The sequence below is a fragment of the Thunnus albacares genome, chromosome 7, assembly GCF_914725855.1.
Source record: "Thunnus albacares chromosome 7, fThuAlb1.1, whole genome shotgun sequence".
NCBI classification, from domain to species: Eukaryota; Metazoa; Chordata; class Actinopteri; order Scombriformes; family Scombridae; genus Thunnus; species Thunnus albacares.
In genome coordinates this window covers 9,440,898-9,457,828 of record NC_058112.1, presented here as the reverse complement: position 1 = coordinate 9,457,828, position 16,931 = coordinate 9,440,898, and the positions used below count along the sequence as shown (strand labels likewise).

Here is a 16,931-nt window from a genome sequence, read left to right as displayed (position 1 = left end):
TGCCTGCTTGATAGCAGAACATTACAGCCGCTGCACTGACACTGAGCTGACAGTGAGAAGGAAAGTCCGTCTTTTCAGGCTGCGCTTACGCCCATATTTGTAACTAAGCACAATGCAGCCCTATATGAACAATAACACATTATGTATTGTTCTCACTCTACTCCAGCACGTTGGATTACAGATGAAACAAGAACTATGAGATTGAAGATCTGGCATCCAGTTTTAAGAGTGTTCACGTGCATACTGGTTTAACATTTTTATAGATAATCCCCCATTTTTAGGACAATGCAGCAAGACAATGAAGTGCTCAGCTGTCATGTCCTGGTACTTACAACATACATATGTATAGATCTAAATGTTCAGCCACACCTGCTTTGTCTCATATTCCAAATGTTCGAGCACTGCTCATGTGTGGCAGCATTTTGCATTAAATGAGCCATCATGTACATGTACATCCATGTATACACAGAGGAGTGATGCTGGTCAGTTATGAGCTTGTTAAACACAGCCTGGCTGCCAACTGTCATTCTCATAAAGTAAAAACACGTTTTTTGCCGCTCTGATTATAGCAGACATTAAAGGGTTCTGAAGGGCTGAATTGTCGGAAAGTGCTGGTGTAGTGGACCACGGAGCTGTGTGTCTTAAGTGTGATAACTGGTGAAGCCAAAAGCGCTGTGCTGCAGTGACCTTGGTCCTGAGGATGAAGGAGTTGATGAAAGGAGAGGGTGGAACTGAAGAGCTGAAGCGTCACTGGAGCGCTCCACCCTTCTTAACACACGCTGGGAGAGCATGACGGAGACAGAAGACAAGGAGATCAAATTAACTACCCTTAGTCTCTCTCTCATTCTGTCTTGACCTGTTCTATCTCTCTCATATATTCTCTCTCTCACACATGTCAGTGATGTGGGTATAAATTAAGGTGGGTAAAGGATGATGTTCGATACTACTTGAGTGCATCATCACTTGTTCTTTGAATATGTGGTATGTCAAAGATTTTTGGTACTGCAGATTCCATGGATTAACTGGATGCTGTTTGGTTTATGCTTCATTATATATGATGTATATAATGATGTACATATACACAAGGGTGTGTAGATGGACTCTTCTCTTTTTCTCCCTGCGTCCTTTATGTTTTAGACAAACCCACACACTCACAGTCAAAGTTAATCCTGGCTGTGTGAAGGTGATGGTCTGATAATAATCAGCTGTTGACCAGATGGAAGAGTCAGGAGGTCCAGATAAGCATCCAACAGCTCGGTGGACTAGACGGGTCCAAACTATTTATTAGGGTCTAGTGGGGCAGACACATTATCAATGAGAGGCTTTCTTCCTATAGAGATAAGCAGGTGTAAATCAAAGATAATGTGACTGGAAAACAAAATCAGGGGGGAGCAGTGTTAGATGCAGGACTATTATTAGCTGCACAACAACAGTGTGTGCCGATAAAGCCTTCCCGATCAAACAACATGACTTTCATGGCAGAGATGATTGTTTGTGATTTGGCATGTCTGTGTGTGTGAAGTCTAGGCTTTTGCTGAAAGAGGGGTTCACATTTAACAGAAATCTGTTGTGTGGGGTTTGTACACTAACAATTCTATTGAACCTTCAACCCAGCCATACAACTGAATATAGTCTGAATACATGAAATTCAATGAATGATTGCAGTTTATTAGACACAGTATAAAGTAATGATAGCCCCAAGCTTGTGTAAATAACATTATGTAATTAATGGGCACATTAGGGCACATGTTGACATTTACTAATGTTATGGATAGAAAGGAACACATGCTAGCGTACATAATGGGCAGTGTTCATATACCATATTGCTCCCTTCAATCACATCCCTCAGATGCTACCCACTCATCCCCCTAACATGTACCATGCAGGCTCTAAGCTCTATGCTAGTATGTTCATAGATATATTCTGACAGTTGAGATGAGAAAGCACTGCACTTTCATGGAAAGTAGAGTGAAATACATGAGACAATATGAGATTAAACAGCTGCAGATGACAGCAGAAAAACAATAAGGACAACGTTTCGTTTGTTCACATTTGAATTTGTATAAATTACATATGTATAAACTTGAGGGAGCGCACTTGCTTGCAAATTTAAAAACTTGGCTAAGTGCAGTATATGTTGTAAATCTTTATACAATCCTCTGCATCTCCTGCTTAGTCATAGTGCTCCAACTGAGCTCTTAGACAGAATATATAACTGGTAAAAACATGCGATAAATACTTACATGCAAGATTAGAGCTGCTATTTCCCTCACAGCATGTTGTGGGATATAAGGGAATAGTCAGAAGCAGCTTTTAATTATAGTGTGATCTTATGCCAGATATCCGTATCTAACAGAGCAATATGGAGAGTGATAGGAAGAGATGCGTGTTCGGATATCAGTTGGCAAAAACTTTGTTTTCATTTCCAGAACAATGTGGCTGAGGTCTGATTCATTCATCTCTCCCTCGTCCTCCCCCTGATCTAACAGCAGGTGAGGGAGGTGTGTGGAGCCAACAGTCATATGTAGCTCTGTAAGGCACTTAACTAAGCCCTGCCCACTTTTTAGTAGTCCAATCAAATGCAAAGGATTTGATTTAAATTCCCCTTGTAACTGCATACTGCTCAAATATTCTGTTTCACTTGGAAATATGTCACAGTACAGAAGCTAAGGACACTCTAATTTCCATTTCACTGGGACTGGGAAACTGTACACAGTGCAAAACCACCAATATTTTCATAACTTACACATCACTGCCACTTTACATGCACAAAGCAACATCAGCTTAGTTTTCTGCTTGAGAAATGCATAGAAAATACAGAAGGTGATGCAATAACTGAAAATGTGATCACAAGAATCTTAAGAATTTATTATTTTTATGCAAGACAGATTTCACACACACAAACACAAGTGGCGTATACAGCCACAAACACTTCTATTCTTCTTCCTCAGGGTACAATTATCTCATCACCCAGTCCGAGGCCACAGTAATTAGCAAGGCAGTGCCTCATTAAAAGTCATTATTTAGATGGAATGCCCATTGACCTTCCTCAGCATGTAATTGGCTACTTTCCTTTGTTCCCTTCTCCCAGGATGTACGTACGTGTGAGTGTTTACCACCCAAAGATAATGTCCATTGCAGTTTATTGGGACTGCCTCCACCTGTAGCTTTTATTCAACTATAATACAGGGTAGTAGATATGCTGGACAGGGGCTAAGATGTATAAATACAGTATTTTACCATGTGTGGCAAACTACAAAGAATTAAATAAAAATAAATAAAAAATCTAACTAGAAAAATGAAAATATTGCTATTTGTTCCCTATGGCATGTGTTTGCAGCAATGTTGGTTTTGAGAAATATGAGTCACTGAGTGGGTACCACCAGTGTTTCTTTGTGTCATTCAGCATTGCAATGTTACATTTTTTATTTTTATTTTACCATGTCTAAACAGTAGAGAGAAATAGAACAATGACTGCCAAACATAATGGCTGCCAAATCAAAATGCTGATTAGCTCAGACTGGATTTATTTTCAATACATTTAACTGTCAATTTGAATCTGTGAAATGCAGGCAAATTTGTGTGTTGTTAACTTTGACCAGCAGTAAGTAGAAGCAACTGCCTGTCAATCTGTTGAGCGCGTACTGTATATTCTGCTGGTGCTTTATTTGCTTGTTCTGGCTATAGACTTTCATGTAGATCCCACATTCTGCCTCTTTTAAGTTCAAACAACACACAGTAAATCAAAGATTAAAGTACAATTTGTTTCTCTGATTTTCAGTGTTAGAAGTTTAGTCCAAGGCAATTATTCATTTTTTTGTTTGTTGCCCGACTATGAAAAGAAAATAAGTGTCCATTTTTCCAACTTAAAAACCAAAACAACAACGATAATAATGCTCTACATCATCCAAAAGTTGGAATAAAGGTATATGTGTACACTGTTTGGTACTTTTATCTACTGAGGAGCAATATATACTTTAATCTAGCTCTGACAGAGAACCGCAGAAGGACCCATCTTTATGTATAATTTTATAAATTAGTTGAAAATCTAAACAATATAATTTTAGCCCAAGATATGACAATAAAGATACACCCCATAATAAAATCTGTCTCTTACACACACAAACAGATAACAGGCACAGAGCCTATTCATAAACACCTTTATGAGTCACTTCAGAATCTGATGGCTCATCAGGACCTCACCACTTGTCCCAGACCTGTCTGGACACATCTTCTCACAAATGATGTACCTGTTCCTTTTTCAACTTGACGAAGCTCTGGCTTTCAGTCCTCCTTTTTATACCATGATGATTGAGATGGAAATAGGATCTGAGTATCAGTGAGTGTGCTATGTTGTTGCTGTGTGGTTGCATCAGTGTCCATTTCTTGTTACAGTATAGAGAGAAGAAATGAGATATAGAGAAAGATTTATAGAGTTGGGGGAGGAGGTGGAGGGGTTTAACTGTGTAAAAGAAGAAGAGACAGAGTAGCAGGAGAAGATGAATCAAGTTTAAGAATGACAAACAGAATAAGGGAGGGAGGAGCAGAAGGAGAAAGGGTCGGATGCTGTGATAACTGCTTCTCGGAGGAATATCTTACAGTAAGAGGCAGAGAAATGTTTCCTGTAAGAGTTGATGAGACTGATTCAAGTTGAACTCCACATAGATGATACTTACATCAGAATATTTTTACATTAATCTTAATGAGGGGAACAGGATGTGCATTTAATTGACTTTCTGTACACCTTGTGCTGCTGCAGCCTTTGTTAATCTGATGGTATTCAATTCAGACGTGTGCTGTGTTGGAATTGTTAGGGAAATATCACTAGATCTGACCTAGTAGAAAGCAGTGGTAAACCTTGGCTTTCAGAGTGGACTATTAGTTTGCAGTTTGTTTAAGGGCTCAATACATTACTCTAAACTTAAATAAAATCATTACGTCCAACTGAATTATTTCTCTGTGATTTAACCCTGCAGAATAACAGCAGGGTTTGCAAACTTTCATTTCTTTTGCTTCCAATATGAACAAATAATGATGGAAGCACTGTGGGGTGTCCAGAAAAATATGGCACCCTGTCTTAAATGACTCATGTGGAATTGACTCAGTCAGAATCAATCTAACAGCAGTGATGATTAAAACTTGCTCATAGTCCACTTCAGTTTGACCCTGTTGGTCACAGCCTACATATGCTACTTACACAACTTCTAGTTGCTGCAAACTTTGTTGTGGGGATACAACATTGGATGTATTGATTATGTGTTATCATGCAGCAAATGTTGTTTACATCTCTTGCCCTAATTGTTATTCTGATAATTAACCGAGCTGCTTGTTGGATGCCCTGCTTTGGTGGATCTATTTGATCTGCAGAAACAGTGGGAGCACCAGAGGGAAAGTTACAACATGACTAACTCTAGACAGCCTGCAAGAGAGACACACTCTAGTACACTCTTACTCTTTTCTGATATTCTGGTCAATCAGTTATGTAGCCAGTTTTAAAACTTTGTCATTGTTTGACTATAGAGATGTGTGGTTTGTGTGTGTGTGTATGTGTGTGTGTGTGTTTGGGTTTGAGGGCAGTCCTGCAGGCACTGCTGTTCTCAGCAAGCACAGTGTGACATGTTGGAGACAAGTCAGAGGAGTCTGCACAAGTTTAGTGTCTCATGGATGATGCAGTGCCCGGGGCATAGCATCACCTCTCCAATTAGGACACTGGAAAAGCAGGCATCCTGCTACATACTCTACTGTACACACAGCTGCAAGTTCAGTTCCTGTACTCCTACAAAATTAATCATCCCAGATTTTTTAGTTTATGGTTAAAAAACTTTCTGTGTGACAAAATGTTTTTATTTCGCAGCTAGTTTGAGTTGTCTCTCAAACTTGTGGGTGGGTCATTAACTTGCCAGGAGGCTTGCCTGACACAAGTAGACTTCATCATGCTACTATAATCCCTGACAGGCTGGATGGTGGAATAAATTTACAAGACATGACATAGGGAGGAACTATGAGAAATAAACTGTGGATTCAGGTCTAGATAAAGAAGTGGCTTATGTAACAGCATGTATATTTAGCCAGTTATTTACTGAAATAAAAAAAATAACATTTAAAAAAGTGATAAATCACTTCAGTGTGGCTATTTCCTTTGAGGGAGGGTATGTGTGTCCTTATGTCTGTGTGGAAGAGACAGAGTGTGAGACATAAAGAGTTCTCTTTTAATGAGTGAGCCAGAGGGTTTTAAAGTTTGACTCTACATTCCCTCTAATGGGGTGTGATCAGAGCACAACACGCTGAGCAACAAAGCTGTGAGAGAGTGAAGGGGAAATGGCTGAGGCCGAGCTCATTTCAGTTCAACTCAATGGGGGAATAATTAGCTTAAACCTCACAGGGATCAGTGTTTATCACGCCGCCTCCTTGACATTGTGGAGTCAAGGACTAATGTGCATTAGCCCACCAAGGATCATATGAGGCACTGGACTATTCAGCTCACCCTTTATGCATCTCTGTAGCAATGTAGGAGAGTTTTACAGTAATTCATCTGTGATAGCATACAGTATGTTGCAACTTACACTGAAGCTTTGCAAGCATCTAAAAAGGAGAATGTCTACAATCTAGAAGAGGTACAGCTTGTCCATACTCAGCACTTTTGTTGTAAACTACAGTACTTAATGCATTGGAATCATCATTTGTCTTTGTGGTATGATTCTCTTCAGTTTGAACAGCTGGCCTGACAGAAAAGCTGCAAACCTCTAAAACTAACAGATGTCTGGTTACTTTCCTCACTGGAGGTAAAATGGGGTAATGAGAGGAAGAGAAAAAGACATTTCATTTATGCAGATGGGTGACAAATTAAAGGAAGAACCAACATAAAGTGTCTTAGTAAGGTGTTGGGCCACCAGAACAGTTTCAATGCGCCTTGGCACTGATTGTACAAGTCTGTGAATTCTACTGGAAGGATGAACACCATTCTTAAAAAAGGAAATTCCCTCAATTGGTGTTTTGATGATGGCAGTGGAGAGCGCTGTCTAACATGTATATCTAAAGGCACTTAATGAGAATAAGACCCTTGTGTGCGTCCATGATCTTTTCTGCCACTATTCATATGGTGGCAGAAAAGATCATTGTTGACCTTCTGCAGGCTGCCACAAGCCACTACCACTGCCCTGACATGGAAAAAACAATACAATCTTAATTTTCTCCATAGGGGTAACACAGTGAATTTGTATTTTATACAATTTGTATTTAATACAATTTTTGGTGTGTGGTTATAATAATCAAACTAGTCATGCAGGCTGCAGTTGCACAGTGTACCAGCAGCTTGCAAAAACAAAACAGCCACTGACTCAGAAGATACAAAGACAACGAAGCTACAGGGAATTCAATTTACCCTCCCTACTTGTGTGAAAAGTGCTGACAAAGAAGGTCAAACAATGTTAATGATATGGAGGTGGTGTGGTTATGCAAAAGTACAAAGGCTTAGAAAAATATGTGCTGCTAATTATGCTTTCAGGCAGGGTAAACCAGGGCAGGAAACTAATTTCTTCCATCGCCTACAAAGGTGCCATCCCAGCAAACACATAGGGCGTATAAAAGTACAGGCTCATATGGGTCATTATGTGTGTGTCATTTAGACAAACAAAGTCCGATGTGCTTTAATGAATTAATTAATATTACTTTGACAATAGCAATACTGGAGCTCAACCAAAACAATCAATCATCACCTCATATGTGTGATCTGTTACCCCTTATGAGAAACAATACTCTTTTTTTTTTTTACAGAAGACATTATGACATGTAACCAAAAACCATATATAAAAATAAATGTAGTGAGATGTGATGTCAAACATTGGTTTACATTGGAAACGGTTTAAAGCCCAGACTTGCAGCTTATGATTCTAGTTGGAGCAGAAAATCTGTTTATTCTTTGAAGAAGAAGCTCCGAAAGTCCTAGACAGCGCAGGGTCCAGGAGCCAAGGAGAGCAGCTGGCAAGTTAATTGTCAGTTCCAGCTGTCAATCAACACTGCTTACATGTAACGGTAGAAAAAAGCACAGATTAAAATGATCAAAATAACAATGGCGGAATTCCATTTAGCTGCTTCTGTTTCAGTGGCCTGGTATTGTGTACGCTGTCTCACCGTCACAGCTTGCCATGACACTTGAATAGAACAGAGCCATCGTTAACATTATTAATAACACGTGCTTTTCCTACTACAGTACCAGTCAAAAGATTGGACACACCTTCCCTTGAATGAAAAAGTGTGTCGAAACTTTTGACTGGCACTGTATAACAAGTCAAAGTGTCTGCTTTGATAAAATGTTTTATAGGAATCTGGAATAATTGTGCACTCAATGGGAAAAACTGAGAAATCTGCTGTTATTCTGACTTTGTTCACCCTTTATCCCCAACTGCTAGCCTTGTAGTCACTCCAGATAAATAGTCTAAATTAGCTATGTTTGCTGTGTGAGGTATTTGTAGCTGTTAGTTAACAAGTGACAGCGGATATGGCTCCTGTTTTAATTCGCTGAATTGATTCTATTAGTGTCAACACTGGAATTTATTTAGTTGTAACAGCTCATGATGTTAGCTTTGCAGTCATGTTTCCAGAGGTTTACTGAAATATCTGTAGTTCTTCCTGCCAAATGGGAGATATAGCTGTCAGAAATCCCTGATATCTTGGAATAACAACTCAGAGGCTGATGTGAACAGTTTTTCCCACTCGGCTGCCCATAATGACATAATGTGGTGCATCCCAGCACGTGCTACCTCCCTGATATTTGATATTGATTCCCGATTAGATGCTTCCATGTTGAAATGATACTGAACCTTCTAGTTTTTGAGGCTTTAGTCATATTCAGGGTACTTTTAAAATGCTATAGCTGCATTATTTAAACATGTAGTGATATATATCAACATCAACCATATAGGTTGAACAGTATACTGTAGGTTGATATTGATATAACTGAACATTTACCACAAGATGAGCCTGGTCTTTCGTCGACTTAATGGGTGCTCTGAAGGTATTGACTTCATGTTCAGTTAGCAGGCATTTGGCTGGCCTGATAGTCTTTATCGACATGTTGAACACACACACACACACACACACACACACACACACAATCTACTTAACCACTAAAACAGATGTGCAACATGTCCTGAGACTCTCACACACACTCACACATACTCAGTTATAGTACACACACATAACAGATGGGTACACATATCCTGACACCCTGTCTCTTCAAACACACACACATTCACACACACCTGTCAGGTTATATGGCGGAGATGGATGGTGATAGATGGTGTCTGTTTGTCAGATCTTCTCTCTAGTGTTGGTCTAATGAGGCGACACACTGTCCTGACTGACACAACCAGTTCAGCGGGGTCAAAGACAAGTTCATGAATTACTAACCCATATCCATAAATAACTACAAGGTATCGGGGCAGACCCTCAGAGAGGGACTGAGAAATTTGCTCAATATCAAGTTTTCCATCAGAGAACCGAGTTTCCATTCTGTTCCATTCTGATGTGACCTTTTCTGGACCAGGTGGGTCAATTAAGCGAACATTCAGATTCACACTTGATTGTGAAATGTTTCACAAGAGGTTTCTTCATTAAATTGTGTCCTAAAACAAGAAAAGTATATTTGGGCAATGAACACTTAGTCTGGAGAATATCTGCTGTACTCATGTATGAATAATTCATATCAGGACATGAGAGCGACATGTTGCTTTAGCTATCAGAAAAAAGGGAGAGTCACTCCTCCATCTTCTTCTTTTAATATCTACCAACATGCCACCACTACTAACAACTCTTACACTTCAGAAACACACCAGAAAAAACAATACCCCCATTTATACAGAGATCCTGCAATACTGCCAAGAAGACGACCCGTCCTTAGACTGGCTTTGCTTTTTTACAATGAACCAAACAAAGCCAGCATAATGCCGCCCCCGCATGTGATTTTAGATAGCATGCCAGAATTGCGGAATCAGAGGTGTGACGTGTAACACGGCAGGGTGGGCATCTAGTGTGACTGGTCCTGCCATGCTGGCTGTCCCTTTTACACAGACGTCAATCCGGCAATGCAACTACCTCCACTGCCAGCTTAATGGTATAACAACAATGGCCCCCAATTCCGTGTTCATACATTTTATACAGAATGGTGAAGCGGAATAACAGTGCAACATTCCCGCCTTGAACAGGCTGTGTAAAAGGAGCTATACCTCTGAAGGTAATTACAAAACTTATCTTTTGTTGAAGAAAATGCTTTCACATTTTGCTAGAAAAAAAAAACAACTTACAAGAAAAAAATTATCTCCACAAATACTCCCTCAAAGCAAAGGCATGTTATATACTTCCATTCTTTAAATATTCTGCTCAAGTAATCCAATAAGCTCAACTGTTAATAAACCACCTTTCACCTACCTGACTTCATTTGACTTGTTAATTAAACTCTTCTGTTATCAGGGGTTTAATTAAACACACTTCAAGTTGAAAGTAAGCAGAACACTTTTCTTTGTGTTGTAGGACATGTAAATGCAATTTGGTTGGGTTGCATAGTGTCTGTCTTTGTGTCCACGTGTATGTGTGTGTGTGTGTGTGCGTGTGTGTGTGTGTGTGTGTGTGTGTGTGTGTGTGTGTGCTTGTGTTTGTTGCTTGTGATTCATTCTGATTTGCAGTGCTGCCTGAGTGTTGCAGATAAGAGTGAGTGGCAGAGTCATCATATACTGCACTGCACCACTCAGTGATTTCGTTACTGTGACACTATATTGGGTCAAAGTCAGAAACAAATGCGACACACATATGCACATATATATATATACATACTTATAAGTACTCTCACCGTTCTGGCCTAAGAAAGGAAACTCATACACAGAGAAAAGTAAAACAAAACAAAAAAAGCTTACATTGTTGTCTTCAAATGTTATTAAAACACATAAACCTAGGGAAGTGCAAATATCTTTCAAAATGATACAATGACTCAGGGTCACAACACAACTAATATTGATCCAATGATGTAATGTAGGCAGTAGCGTACTTAGCCCAAGAAGCAGCCTCGGGAATGGATGGGAATAGATGTAAATGTGGTCCAATATGTCAAGTGGAAGCAGAAAAGTAAAATATTCTGCTTTCCTTCAAAAACTACTGTCAAGTTGTTATCCTTGAGGAAAAAAATCACTGAGCCCCAAGCAGGAGTAATGTGTTGACTGATCAATTGCGAATTTATTTAAAGGATACTTAGAATTAATTTTCAGCTGTCAGACAGCCTGAACAATTCAAGTTAGTTTTCGCTGCTCGGTGTTGAACAGCAGAGAACTGTGGCTGTAAAGGACGGCTACGGTGTTATTCTTGCCTGGATAAATAAAAGCAGTATAAAAGTTCATTTTGCAACATTACAGACAACGAATTAGGCACTAACTGAGCACACAATCTTTAAACAATTCCTGTCACGCTTCCAGTGTCTGCTCTGTGCAACCTCTCCTGAAGAGGTTATCTAGAACAAATTGAAATGGCTTTCACCACTTGAGTGCTATTGGTTTTAAGGATGACCGCAGGGTCAACACCAGCTATCAAGAGTCCCATCTCTTCCTCTGGTTATGGTCTGGTAAGCTCTCGCTGGCTCCCACGGACAGGATGTTAAATAGCAATTGTGGCTCTTCACTCGGTGACTCATGAAGTGGTGTTGTAGGCGAGAGCTGAGAGTGTTGGCTGGTTAAATGTGAAAAAAAAAACAACAACAACAATGTAAAGCATATAAACTGTATGCACAGGTTACGAATAAAAAATATCTTAGCAGTTGAGATAAAATGTGTTTAAACGGTCAGGTTTAGCTATACCAGCTCCAACCAGTAGAGGAGGATGTTGTTCCACTGTTTACTGGATATAATGCAGTTCATCATATTATGCTCAAACTTACTTAATTCCCATTAACATCATACTAGAGGTAAAAAAAAAAAACATAAAAACCTTTTCACTTGTCCAAAGTCCCCCCACTTTCATTGCACCATGCCTGACACTTAGCTTGAGGTCACATTTGCCTTTGAACATATTCTCTCTTCTCTCTCCCTTATCAGCCTCCAAATCCCTGTATCGTGAGGTCAGGACTGTTAATATGGCACCCTGTGGCAGCCACTGGAAGTCACTGCAAAGTCATAACTCTGAGTCAGCTCAGTGTAGAAACCATAACAAAGACTTTGTGGCAGTGGCACACGTGCTCCAATTGTATTACCTAACCCTAACCCTTTGGCCATGATCCAAAAGACCACAAAGCCAGGAGTTTTTAAGTAGTAGCTGAGGAATAAAATTCAAATTGGCTGTTTAACAATGCTGCACGGAAACTGATACAGATAAAATAAAAAAACAGCCTCTGTTTTTGCTGACTTTTCATCGTGTAATTATAGCACCATTTCTGTATTAAGGCAGGATAAAGTAGAGCTCGTGTAGAGCACGCAAATGCACACACATACACTAACTCATAAAGAAAAAACACTTAATTCACCAAGTGCATACAAACTCATTAAAGATAATGAAGGTGACCTGGCTAGAAAACTCAATTCCATTCTAATCATGTTGATTCTCTCTCAGCCAAAACAGCCAAAAGTCAACAGGGTTCAAGTCACGCTGAGGTACAGTTCATGTATAAGCCAGAATGCAAAACACACTCTTACAAGTGGGACGTGCACAGGTCATGATAACATCATTACTTGAATTCTTGCATTGTTAACAAGACAGGACAGATAAAATACCTCACTGATACATGAGCGTGTAATAACATTTAAGCCAAGCCACACGAAACATTTTTGTCCTTAGAGGGAAGTGGAATAGTTCACTTCTTTCATACATGCTAATATGGTTCTGCCTTCACATTGTTCTTCATTTTCCCAACATGCATCAGAAAGGCATTGTTTCCTAGCAACGACTGTAAACACCTACATTTTGTTGAGGAGATCGGTACACAAATAAAACGAGGAAGGAAACAGCAGTTAACGAGTATGTAAGCAGACCAACTGGGTTGAAGGAGAGGGGACGATCCACGTCAGGTTTGGATGCAAACCAAGAGGCCCAGTGTGAAAAAAGGCCTAAATGTGATTCTTTTAAATATATTAACCGTCAAAGCATTCAGAATGGCTGCAACGATGCATATTCAGTTGTATTTAGCAGAAAAAGCTCTGTGCTTGACAGTGAACAGCAAATAAATCAAAGCAGCATGCCAGAGTCTGAGCACATTGAAATCACTGAGTGGTTGAACAGAACTGGACCCAGTAAACATACTGTATATCAATGATACATGAAATGCATATAATGAAAAAAAAGAAAACCAGAACAGACTGTAACAGGTATTCAATCAGCAGCATAACTGGTAGTCACACAGACAACAGTTACACCTTTACTTTCAGTTTGTGTTTCTTGTCTTTAGGAAGTGGAAAAAGAGGTCAGTAAGTAGGAGACAGGTGTTGGCAGGCGAGCAGCAGGATTGTAGATGACCCTGTTACGCCACACATGTACTTTGGCAATCTCAGATGTTCCTTCTGAAAGGAGACGGAGACGGGGAAGGAAGAGGAGGGGAAGCAGATGAAACAAGAACAGAAGGACAGGAAGAAGAGAGAGGAGGAGCAGTGGAGGAAAGTGGGAAACGAGAGGGGAGAAGAAAAATAAAGAACGGGGAGGCATGCTAGGCGGGTAGCCAAGACATGACAGGAAACAGCGCAACATGAAATACGCTCAGGAATAGTTACATATTTGGAAATCATGGCGACACGTGTCTTGGGGAGAGGAAACTAACTGCTTTGCATAGAGACGACCCTGATCTGCTGGAAAGACTTAGCGATGGATGGATGGAGGGAGGGATGGAGGGAGGAGTGGACAGTTGGGACCAAAGGCTGTTTTGATCTATTCTCGTCCTGACCCCACCATCCCCCATCGTACTTGCACTCTGTGAAACCGGACCTCAGGCCCACCCTTCTGTGTGGGGGGCTTACTGTGAGAGGGTGGTCACGCTGTGTTTTAGTAACCTGAGTCATAGCGGACAAACTCGTATATGTAGATTTGACCCCTGGGCTTCTGGGCTCTGTTTTCTGTTTAACATAGAGAACACATGGCCTGCAGGCAGACTTTCTGTCCGCTGTATTTGCAACATGTGTACAAATAGTGAGCACAGATAGATATAGAGCTTATGAATATCATCTGCCCTCGGAGAAAACAGACAATCCACCACCACAAGTTGTCATGAATTATTTCATTTGCCATGAAAAAGTTTAAGCGTGGGCCTTCATGATAAAAAAAAAAAAAAAATAGGGCTGATGATGAGTAATACACCATCTCTTTTCTGAGACAATAGAAGCACAGATGCCTAATATAAAGATGATCATCAGTCTCATGTCAACAAAATCAAAGCTCACTTTAAAGGAATTGCCACTGACAGCAAAACACACACATATTCTGTTTTTAATTGTAAAGAAACATTTCTCTCCCCACAAATCAGTTTATGTAAACAGTTATCATAATTTACGTCTTTAATAATGCATTCTACTCTGCGATCCATCAATCAATTTCACTCCGTTGGCTGTTATCTAATAAAAACTGTACTTAGATTGAATTTCCGTCAGCCCATTTGCAAAAGCAATCAACTCGAGTGTCTGTAAAAAAAACACAATTACCCATAAAAGTCAGCACCCTATAGAGTGACCCTGAAAATAATCTTGGACAGGCTCGCTTACTCTGCACTTGTTGACATGAGTCCCACAATGCACAGTGGATGCTGATATTGGTCTTCTTAATCTTAGCCCTCTTCATCCCCTCTCCAATCCTCCCTTACTCTGCACCAATGCCTCATCCATTTCCTCCCTTTATACCACACACACACACACAGACACACAGTCGTGCTTAGAATAGACTAATCTCATGTGTGACCGTACTGCGACTCATATATCCATAGGACATTTCTGCTTTGCCTTGCACTTTCTTACATATCTTAATATCTAAGAAACCATTATTTTCATTTCCCCTCCGGCTTTACCATTACTAGCGTGCAGCAGCATCCATTTTAATGTCTAGACATGCAGCCAAAATGTACTATTCAATCTAGAATTACTGAAACGAAAATCTGATAAGAGGAAAATAAGTGAGGTAAGAGGTAAGGCATATTGAAAACAGCAGCCTTGCCATTTAAACTTTTCCAATGGCCCCCTCTTTTGGCAAGAAGCGGGAGCTGAAGCACTCAGCATGTAAACTGCTGACACACAGAAGGTGTATGCTGGATATGTCATTTGATACCCTGACAGGACTTGTAATTACCATAAATACACAGCAATAGTGTTGCTGTTGTCAGGTATCGTCGTGTGATTAGTTATGACTGTCATCAGTCCAGATGATTCTGGTACAGAGCTGGTTACCTGAAAGTCGGTGTTGCTTGGTGCTCACTCGGTTGGTGTTTTGGACTGTGCAGCAGAGGTGGAGCATTGCAAACATGGTGAGGATCATCACCACACTCTGGAGCAGCAAGGTGAGCTCAAACTGCTTCCCTATCCTGCAAAGACACAGCCAAAAATACCAATTACATTGCAGGGTGTACATAAGAGAGAACTTGTAGAACACAAATAACAATACAGTATAAATGACAAATGAATATTGCATCAGCAATGAAATCAAGAACAAATAAACAAGGCATGTAAACACCACAGTTAACACACAAGATCCTAATCCATTACATGAGTTTCATTACAGGACATGTCATACAGGGCAGAAAGACCTTATAAATAATACAATGTTCTAACCAGACGCTATAAAGAAATTATTACACTTCCTCTCCCGTCCCTCCGACCAGAACAATGACCTGTGCTCCCTGATGTGTAAAACCATTTTAAAAGAAGCTTCAAACTGAACAGCATATGGCTCTGATTATATCATCAATCTCATTTTAGTCTGTGATTTTATTCCTCTTCCATTAACCTCTGACACAAAGACTGATCTGAAGGATGACTTTATAAATTGCCTGTGACTTCCAAAAGGCAAAAAGAAAAAAAAGCAAGAACGTAGACAGAAAAACAGATAAGAAAGACAGGCAATAACGCAAGTAATATGACAACACAGGCCACAATGCCACAAGAACACCCTTGTATTTTTAACACTTTCCTCTCTCCTGCATCCTTACCAGAAGAAGATGCGAAGGATGTTGGCTATGAGCAGCACCAGACAGACTCTGGTGGAGAAGCCGTCAGTGTTGCTGCTCCTCTGGATCTCCTGGTACTGGGGCACGTAGGGAAGGGCTCCCCCAAACACCATGAGGCAGGACGCCAGCCAGGACAGCAGCGTCCACGAGCCCCCCATGTCCTCCTCCTGCAGAACCACCTCTGCATCCATCACGCCAAGCGAAGATCAGGGGTGTCCAGGTGATGTAGGGGTTGCACCTGAGAAGCAGAGAGATGATGGGATTTATCTGAAGTGTCTCTGATGGCTGCTCTGACGTAACCAGACGTCACTACCAGGGTCTGAAATTAACATTCCCCAAGTACCACATACTAAGGTGATTACATGTAAATAAGTATTTAACTCAGTTATGTATGGGCCAGTTTGTTTCCTGCTGTTTTAAATCACTGGCCCTCCTGACTGAACAATGCTCTCTCTCACCACAACAAAATCTAATTAAAGCACAATGGCTGGAGAAGCCAAACTTATGCAGACTTTTATACATTTTTAGGAAAATAAAATGTACCCTATATCAAATATTATACTAGTCTCTTAAAGGTAGCAGAAATGACTCTTGAGTTCATTTTTGATGTTAAAAAGGTCCACACTACACAACAGTCTATAATATGCACAGCAGCATGACCAACATACACATTTCAGTCATGTACCATGTGTTACTCTGTCTGCTGTGCATATAAACAATGTTTAACTAATATGTAAATGCAGGTTTACATAGTAGTCAACAT

At 40.2% G+C, this 16,931-nt stretch overlaps 1 protein-coding gene across 2 annotated transcripts in view; it reads right to left on the bottom strand.

Moving 5' to 3' along the window:
• The window catches only part of si:dkey-246g23.2 (solute carrier family 66 member 2), a 55,806-nt gene that overhangs the window by 34,712 nt on the left and 4,163 nt on the right, over positions 1 to 16,931 (bottom strand). For both annotated transcript variants that reach the window (XM_044357357.1, XM_044357356.1), the window contains exons 2-3: positions 16,151 to 16,406; positions 15,393 to 15,526 (exon numbers count right to left, since the gene is read on the bottom strand). In XM_044357357.1, coding sequence (XP_044213292.1) covers positions 15,393 to 15,526; positions 16,151 to 16,359 — 343 coding nt within the window. In that variant the 5' untranslated portion in view covers positions 16,360 to 16,406. The remainder of the gene's footprint in view (positions 1 to 15,392; positions 15,527 to 16,150; positions 16,407 to 16,931) is intronic.